This window comes from Pseudorasbora parva, chromosome 21 (assembly GCF_024679245.1).
Source record: "Pseudorasbora parva isolate DD20220531a chromosome 21, ASM2467924v1, whole genome shotgun sequence".
NCBI classification, from domain to species: domain Eukaryota; kingdom Metazoa; phylum Chordata; class Actinopteri; order Cypriniformes; family Gobionidae; genus Pseudorasbora; species Pseudorasbora parva.
In genome coordinates this window covers 18,362,563-18,372,416 of record NC_090192.1, presented here as the reverse complement: position 1 = coordinate 18,372,416, position 9,854 = coordinate 18,362,563, and the positions used below count along the sequence as shown (strand labels likewise).

Genomic DNA, 9,854 nt, shown 5'->3' with positions numbered 1-9,854 from the left:
GGGGGATGTGTGTGCACGTAATCCGAACTTGCAAAAAAAGAGAGCACGTGAAAAAAAATTAAACAGTATTTAAACGGCTCTGCAGGTTAATGCGGCGATATCCACGTCGTTCAATACGGGGGGAAAAATGTGGTGCGCGTGTGGTATCCTCTATCTTTAATTCTCTTACCCAGCGCTGTTCCGCGGGTTCTTGGCTTCGTTCCTTTTATTGGGTTATCACCACTGTAGGGAGGACACTGACAAGGAGCTCCGGTGATGACAAAACTTGTTTATTGAACAATTCAGAGAATGGCCGCAGCAGATTAAAGAGTGCATCTCATCTCTTCCCCTGTACTATCACAACTGCCCAGATTGATTTTCTCCCGCGATCTAAATCGCGGGGCGCATTCTCGCGATATTATCCCACATCCTATTTAAAGTCATAGAACATTATAACTCTTAAATTCCACTTCCTACACTACTTCTAAAATCTAAGAAAAATCTAACAAAACAGTTTTGCTAATCATGCTAAGGGGAAATTATCTAAAGAGAACATCTATAAAAGTTATTGGTAACGCTTTATAATGTGTCATTAGTTAACAATAGTTAATGTATTAACTGACTAACTAACGATGAGCAGTATATTTAGCACTTTGAGATTCTTCTGAATGAAAAGTGCGTTATACATAACATCTATTATTATTATTTGTTACTATATTTGTTAATCGTTGTTATTGTTAGTTGATATAAATACAGATGTTAATTTGTTCATGTTAGTTCACAGTGCATGAACTAATGCTGACACGATTTTAATAATGAATTAGTAAATGGTTAAATTAACATCAACAAAGAAATAAATGCTTTATAAGGGCAGATCATTATTAGTTCATGCTAACTAATGTGGTAAACTAATGTTAACTAATAAACCTTATTATAAAGTGTTACAATAATAATAAATTTATTACACATTATAACATCTTATTATAACCACAGTACATTCTACTAAGTTTTATAGTTTTAAGATTATTTTAACTCGATACTGATCAAATAAGTGCAATGAAATATTTTTTTAACTGGCACCACATGGATGTTTACATTTTATATAAGCGTAAAAACCACTATGATCAGACAATTAGTAATCGACGTTATATGTAAGCCATGAGATGGCAGTAGAGAACATTCTTTTTAAAGCAAAGTTTCGGAAAATATTGTTTGCAAAAGAATTTTGCAATTTTACTTTTTTATTTTTTATTTTTACATTAGCTTTTAAAAAACGACAGTGCAAATTTGCAAACAGACGATTCCCGCACTAGTCATTTTTTTTAAAAAGAGTTAACGCCCATAAGCAACTCTCGTCATTACGCACAGTCAATAAAATAAAAGCCGTGAAAGCGCGCGATTCGTTCATTGAGTTATCTTGACATGCTTTGTGTGGCTCTTCGCGTGTAGCTGGGATGTTCTTCTATTTTTTCAGATAGAGCTAGAAAATCAGTGTAGTAGGTGTGTGATTACACATAATGTATCTAACTCGAACTCGGATAGTTGATGGATAATGAGAGCAACATATTTTCAGAACCACGGACAGCTCTCAACAGTCAATATGATCTCGGCGCTGACGAAGGATCGCGTGCAGGCACTCATGACCAGTTTGACATCTGAAGTGATGGATGTGCGATTTCTTAACAAGATGCACGACACCACTACAACTTTTCCGACGGCAACTTTTATGGACAACGACACCAGATGCGGAGAGCCGATTTTGAGTTACGGGCATTTTGAGAAAGTGCTCATCGGAGGAGTTCTGACCTTGCTTACGTTTTTAACAATCTGCGGAAATCTGCTGGTGGTCATATCAGTGTGTTTCGTGAAGAAACTAAAGCAGCCGTCTAATTATTTAATCGTTTCTCTGGCCGTTGCAGACCTGTCGGTGGCGGTGGTCGTAATGCCGTTTGTCAGCATCACTGATCTCATAGGAGGACAGTGGATCTTTGGTCGTGTTTTTTGTAATGTTTTTATCGCCATGGATGTGATGTGCTGCACCGCTTCTATAATGTCACTGTGTGTCATAAGCATAGACAGGTAAGTGCTGTATGATATAAAGCTAGCCAAGTAGAAGGAGGACAAGAGTAAATTGGTTAAACTAATCAATTCAGATTAAATGTCTCATTCAGTCAATATTTATGTGAAGGAGACCGGGGCAAGTTGTCACATTTTTTACTCCAGAGGAAATTTATTAAGGGTGGGTTTATTTTTAAAAGTCCGTTTCTGTATAGATACATATACCTCAAGAACATCTTCAACATTACTGACCAGGAATAAACTACAGTTTATTCAACCTACGTTGCTGTCACAGTTGGACCCGCCTATAGCTTTTCGGACAAATCTAATTGTGAAACAAAATGGATAAAATCAGCCAAGATGTAAAGAAAGAGATAGATTAAATAATTAAAAATAAAAAGTAAAATTACAGCATACACTACACTGAAAAACGAATATGCCTACCCAAATTAGCAGGTATTCAAGTAAACAAAATATATTATTACATAAATACCAACAAAAATATTTTTTATTGGTTAAATCAGGTTCATTTTTTATTATGTTCATTGTTATTTAAATATAATAAATATTTTAAATATATAATTTTGAAATATTAGTTTAGAGAACAGAATTTAAAATGTATGAATTTGAACTAGATGTTGCAAACCACCATACAAAAACAGTCAGAACCTTATATCTGCTGAGATTTAGCCCTTTATTAGCCCTCAATTAGCCAGGGTCTCTTTTCAAGAAGTTATTTCAAGCTTGGATTGTAATATTCTCAAGAAGGGCAAAGTCAATGTAAAAGTGCCCACCTTTATGCATTCTTTCATACTAATGTACTTTAAAAGTTATTTTTTCTTCCCATTCTTGCATTTTTCCTATTCTCCATTCCATTTTCTCAGGTATCTGGGCATAACTAAGCCATTGACGTATCCCATGAGACAGAGTGGAAAGTGCATGGCCAAAATAGTGCTGTCTGTATGGCTTCTCTCTGCCTCCATCACTCTACCCCCACTGTTCGGATGGGCTCAGAATGTCAACGATGACAACGTGTGTCTGATCAGCCAGGACCTAGGCTACACTATATACTCCACTGCCGTGGCCTTCTATATTCCTATGTCCGTGATGCTCATTATGTACTACCGGATATACAGGGTGGCGAAGGTGAGTGCTGCCAAGCACACAATTGCTGGCTTTCCAAAAGCAGAAGACGAGGAAAGCGTGAACTGCGTGACTGCGGCCCTAAAGCTGCAGAGGGAGGTGGAGGAGTGCGTGAGCTTTTCTCGTCTTCTCAAAAGTGATCGTAAAAACATCTCCATCTTCAAAAGGGAGCAGAAGGCGGCGGCCACCCTTGGGATTGTCGTGGGGGCTTTCGCTGTGTGCTGGCTGCCCTTCTTCCTGCTTTCCACGGCGCGTCCGTTCATCTGTGGGGTGAAATGCAGCTGCGTGCCTTTGTGGGTAGAGAGGACGCTGCTGTGGCTAGGATATGCCAACTCACTCATAAACCCCTTCATTTATGCATTCTTCAACAGGGACCTCAGGACCACCTACCACAACCTCATTCGCTGCCGCTATCGGAACATCAACCGCAAGCTCTCGGCAGCCAGCATGCACGAGGCTTTGAAACTAGCTGAGAGACCTGACCTGGTGCTGTAGGCTGTCCGTACCCTTCATGTCTCTCTAGGGAATGATGCAGGCACACGGAGGCTGAAAGACTTTTTTATGCTGAATTCCTTACTGCTCTCGCAGAGGAGCTTTTTGGTCACTTCAATTAAGTCAAATCACAATGACTTCAATTAAGTGAAATTGGAACTGTTGTAAAGCTTCATGAAATGTTTTATAAAAGGCTATAATAGCTCTTATTGCTGTAAAATGTGCTTGATAAAAGAGAAAAAATAGTAATCTAAATCAGTGAGCGATGAATCCTCCAGTATCACATTGTATTTCATACAGTATATGTTGTGCTGTTTGTATGTAAAATTCCATGGAAGTTAAATTTTGTCATATATTAAAAAGGATAGTTCACACAAAAAAACTTAAATTCTGTCAACATTTACTCACCCTCATGTCATTCAAAAAAATCTGTGACTTAAGAAAATATAGTTTATTTTATTTTATCCATACAATCGAAGTAATTGGACCCCTCTGACTTTTATTATATGGACAAAAAACCCTCTTTATGTTAAAATATCTTCTTTTGTGTTCCACAGAAGAAATTCATATGGATATGAAGTGAGTATATAATGACAGCATTTTAATTATTGGGTTAATTATCTCTAAGTAGAAAGCAAATTAATAAAGGATATTAGAACACTAGAATAAAGTATGCAGTGTACAAGCAATCATAAAGATGAACACTTCACTATGCTGCACTCCTGTCCTTCTGCCCCGCAAACAGTCACCAGATTTGACCATCAGTGATTGCCACTAATAATGTGACAGCAAGCTGAGTGTGTCTCACCCATAGTTGTATTATTAGAAGCAAGGCATTTATTGTCTTCTAGCTGTGAGAAAGGCAGGGGTGGGCAGGTGCCTTTAATGTCTGTCAGCATGCTTGGCCAACAGATGGTAAACAATACATCAACACTAAGTGGCCCTGTGTATTCATCAAGCATTTTAGTGACCACGCTTTTTGGATATGAAACATCTATGCATATGAAGTTACAATTAATTTTGTTAGAAAAAAAAAGGTACTGGACATGAATGATAAGTTGGAGTTTGTTAAAGTAGGTTATTAAATGTCATGTGGTAAAAAACTCATTAGTGAAAGAAATATTGGGGCCACCTGAGTGAAAACATAGCAAAATTGCTGCAATAAAACTATTAAAACTAAATTAATGTAATGAAAATGTAATAAATTGTCAAAAATAATAATAATAATAACTTCCAAAATAAAAGTCATGTTTCTGTTATGGTTAATTAGCAATAAATAGTATACTGAAATATACTATTAAACATGAAATAAACAGCTGGTATTGATAGATATCATAAAAAATCTAAAAAAAGAAATACAGGCCTGAAAGAGAAAATATGGAAATGTATAATTAAGATGCTGAGGGCACCAAAGAGACACAAAACAATTCTTCTTCTTTTTCAACCATATGTTTTTTGGATTTATATAAGAAGCTAATTTTGGGAGAAGGTTTTGGTTTTGCAAGGATTTATTTTTTATCTGATGCTCATTCACAATGACAATTTGCCGTTGCCATTGCATTTAAAAGGTTTTGAATTGAATGGCTTGCATGCAACCCATATAATGTGAAATATGTTGTGCTTTATTCTATAAACAAAAGGGGAAATTAATGCGGAAGTGTAAATGTTGAACCTCCAACACTAAAAAGCAAAGGATAGCTATATTAGTAGAAAATAAGTTATATTGGTCTGCATAAAAAGAAAAAAAAGAAAAAAGAAAAACGAGAAAGACTTTCAAAGAGATTTAGAATATAGACCAGGCAAGATGTTTTGTTATACATGAACTGAACATGAATGACTGATCCATAAATTGTACCTCTTTGAATGCTGTGACAGCGACATGCTGCCCTGCTGAGTCTTTCAAACTTGTTTTTCAATCTACGGAAGCACAGCATGAAGCTGCTTACGGTGCATTTCCCAGGGGGCTTTTTTGGAATCAATGTACCTGCAAATATATTCTGATTTAAGGCTTCAATGTGATAAGAAATAGCTATGTACTTTATTCATAGATGATATCTGTCAGTTTAATATTGTTATAATTATGCGGTTAAAGACTATATTCCTGTAGTTATGTATAGCATTGTTCGGAAATGGTAAATTTAACAATAAGTCATCACTATTAAATGAACTTTGATATAGTTTATTGTTTTTGATGTTCTCCATGCAGTCTGTTCTCCATGTAGTCTGGCAAAAATTGTCTGATCAATTGAACAATAACAATGTTTGCAATTAAGGCAGCACTGTTGTGATATTTCTCAAACATTTAGATAAGGTTTTGTTCCATTGTTTTTAGATATTTAAAGAAAATCTCCCATTGACTTTTGTTCTTTAACTATTTTATTTTCTTCAAGATTGGTCCTAATTTTTCAAAGTCAGTTATATAAAAATGTTACAGAAAAGTAAAACTGATTACCTCTTGTTTAACTGCTAGTTGGTCAAACATAACAGTTATAGGCAACAGGTCCCAGAATTCAAATTGTAAGTTGCACTAACTTTAAACCTGTTAAAAGCACTCTTTTTAAAGCACTTGTATTTGATTAAGGGAATGCAAATCTAGTTTGATTGGCAAATTAAGAAATATGTAATTTTGCACAGTAAACATTATTAGTAAACAGTTTTAAACATAATTTCGTGGTGAGGTTTATATTTTTCTTGCCCCAGATTTACAGTTGAATTAATTGATACTTATACGACCTTCTAGGGTCATAGAACTGGAGCCTATCCCAGTTTCTTAGACCAGAGGCAGGAGAAAGCATCCTGGACAGATGGCCAGTCCATCACAGGGCTATCACACACACAGGCAATTTTGACTCTCAATTCACCTAACCTGCATGTCTTTGGACTGTGGTGGAAACCGGATTGCTTTTAAACCGACAGTGACAGAGGGAGAGCATGCAAACTTCTTGCTGTGAGTCAACAGCGCTAAACACTGAGCCACTGTGCTGCCCGATTTACAGATTATCACAAATGAAATCCAGATTATCACAAAATTTGCATATTGTGATAAAGTTAATTATTTTCCATAATGTAATGATAAAAATTAAACTTTCATATATTTTAGATTCATTGCACTCCAACTGAAATATTTCAGGTCTTTTATTGTTTTAATACTGATGATTTTGGCATACAGCTCATGAAAACCCCAAATTCCTATCTCAAAAAATTTGCATATCATGAAAAGGTTCTCTAAACGAGTTATTAACCTAATCATCTGAATCAACTAATTAACTCTAAACACCTGCAAAAGATTCCTGAGGCTTCAAAAAAACTCCCAGCCTGGTTCATTACTCAAAACCGCAATCATGGGTAAGACTGCCGACCTGACTGCTGTCCAGAAGGCCATCATTGACACCCTCAAGCGAGAGGGTAAGACACAGAAAGAAATTTCTGAACCAATAGGCTGTTCCCAGAGTGCTGTATCAAGGCACCTCAGTAGGAAGTCTGTAGGAAGGAAAAAGTGTGGCAAAAAACGCTGCACAACGAGAAGAGGTGACCGGACCCTAAGGAAGATTGTGGAGAAGGACCGATTCCAGACCTCGGGGGACCTGCGGAAGCAGTGGACTGAGTCTGGAGTAGAAACATCCAGACCCACCGTGCACAGGCGTGTGCAGGAAATGGGCTACAGGTGCTGCATTCCCCAGGTCAAGCCACTTTTGGGCTACATAGAAGCAGCACTGGACGGTTGCTCAGTGGTCCAAAGTACTTTTTTCGGATGAAAGCAAATTTTGCATGTCATTCGGAAATCAAGGCGCCAGAGTCTGGAGGAAGACTGGGGAGAAGGAAATGCCAAAATGCCTGAAGGCCAGTGTCAAGTAGCCACAGTCAGTGATGGTCTGGGGTGCCATGTCAGCTGCTGGTGTTGGTCCACTGTGTTTTATCAAGGCCAGGGTCAATGCAGCTAGCTATCAGGAGATTTTGGAGCACTTCATGCTTCCATCTGCTGAAAAGCTTTATGGAGATGAAGATTTCGTCTTTCAGCACGACCAGGCACCTGCTCACTGTGCCAAAACCACTGGTAAATGGTTTACTGACCATGGTATTACTATGCTCAATTGGCCTGCCAACTCTCCTGACCTGAACCCCATAGAGAATCTGTGGGATATTGTGAAGAGAAAGTTGAGAGACGCAAGACCCAACACTCTGGATGAGCTTAAGGCCGCTATCGAAGCATCCTGGGCCTCCGTAACACCTCAGCAGTGCCTCAGGCTGATTGACTCCATGCCACGCCGCATTGAAGCAGTCATTTCTGCAAAAGGATTCCCGACCAAGTATTGAGTGCATAACTGAACATAATTATTTGAAGGTTGCCTTTTTTTGTATTAAAAACACTTTTCTTTTATTGGTCGAAGGAAATATGCAATTTTTTTTAGATAGGAATTTTGTGTTTTCATGAGCTGTATGCCAAAATCATCAGTATTAAAACAACAAAAGACCTGAAATATTTCAGTTGTTGTGTAATGAATCTAAAATATATGAAAGTTTCATTTTTATCATCACATTATGGAAAATAATGAACTTTATCACAATATGCAAATTATTTGAGAAGGACCTGTATGTTGGTAATAAATGAAGACAAAATAGATCAACATACTCATAAGGAGCCACTCTTTTTTGTAATAATACTTTAGATTTAATGTTGTCACATGAAATCGATGTTGATGGCGTAGAAATACTGAAGTAGAGTGATGCCGTTTCAGATCATTATCTAGCTTTATGTGTTCCCCATTTTGGCAAGACAGCAAAATCAAATCCTTGTTACAAATTGTCACAATGCATGGTAAAGAGGAACAATGAAGAAGTAAAAAAAATAGAAACAGTCAACTTGGAACACACAGGAGATCGTGGGAGAAAAAATAAACACAATCATGATTAACATGGATGAAGCAATTTTGTGAGCATCCTCTAAAAGGCCGGTTGCATGCGATTTCATATCTTTTAGCTTTAGTTAGTGTGTAATGTTGCTGCTTGACCATAAACAGTATCTGCAAAGTTTCAGCGCTGAAAGTTCAATGCAAACGGATATATTGTCTTTTAAAGTTATGGCAGTTTATTGCCTACAAAAACTGCCGGTTTGGACTACAACAAGCTTCTTCCCAGGTTGGTGACATCATAAACCCTTGCTATTAACATAAACACTGCCCCAGATGTGACTTCTGCCCGTAACGGTAAGGGCCGTGGCTTTTCTGGACAACCTGTGCTTGGGATGGACTTCATAGAAGCAGGAAGCAATGAGCCGTTCAAAGGACAGTGGAGACAGCGGTGTGGAATAAAGGTAAAATATAAGAAAAAAAAGAAGTATTAATAGATGTTATACTGCGCCCCATAAACACAACCAAGCCTAGAAAAAAACACGGAACCACCCCTTTAAAGGTGGGTCTAATGCTATTTCATGCATTCTGACTCATTTATACTGTTAAAGATTAATATGCTAAACTTATTGGCTCATGCTAAACATGTCAACAAAAAAATAAAAAAAATATTGACAGTATGTCTGTTCCAAATACACTTATTCAGGATTCTATTAAGATTCAAGAAACATTTTTTTCCAGAGTATGGCCCTGTACTACCGATATCGGTCAGCAGAGCTGTCATTTTGTTTTTAGACCATGTAATCAACAATGTCACTATAGAATTGTTTTTGGTTGTGAGTGAAAAATAACGTCCTGGTTACATATATAACCTTCATTCCCTGAAGGAGGGAATGGAGATGCCACGTCGGAGACAGACGAATAGTAATCTTGCTAACGAGAGCCAGTCTACTATGAGTGTAACTAAAAGAGCAAAAGGACATCATGCAACAATATCACAAGCTAATGCCACGCAGTGTGGTTATAAATGAGTAGCAGGTGCTTGCGTCAAATCAGTTTTTTGCCGATGAGGTGAACTGGCCCCCCAGCAGGTTACAGAGGACATGGCAACATAATGTAGAGTCTGATTCCCTCCTTCAGGGAATGAGGGTTACATACTGAACCAACATGTTCCCATTCAGTCTGTCACTTCTGACACCATGTCAGAGACTAATGAATAGGAAACCCTACCAAAGCACCATGGCCTCTGCCCCCTTCCAGTGCCCTGTGTGAGTCTCTAGCTCTGCCGACTGCAGAGGCTCGAATGGGGCATTCTGAAATGCTCGGAGCACCAGA

General features: G+C 37.8%; 1 protein-coding gene across 1 annotated transcript; it reads left to right on the top strand.

Annotated features, from left to right (window-relative positions):
* The first annotated feature begins 1,414 nt into the window (after window positions 1-1,414).
* LOC137055911 (5-hydroxytryptamine receptor 7) lies at window positions 1,415-3,675 on the top strand. The gene is made up of 2 exons (XM_067429826.1): window positions 1,415-2,058; window positions 2,922-3,675. Exons 1-2 carry the CDS (start codon window positions 1,532-1,534, stop codon window positions 3,673-3,675), a joined length of 1,281 nt encoding a protein of 426 aa, XP_067285927.1. The 5' UTR covers window positions 1,415-1,531.
* The last annotated feature ends 6,179 nt before the right edge of the window (window positions 3,676-9,854 follow it).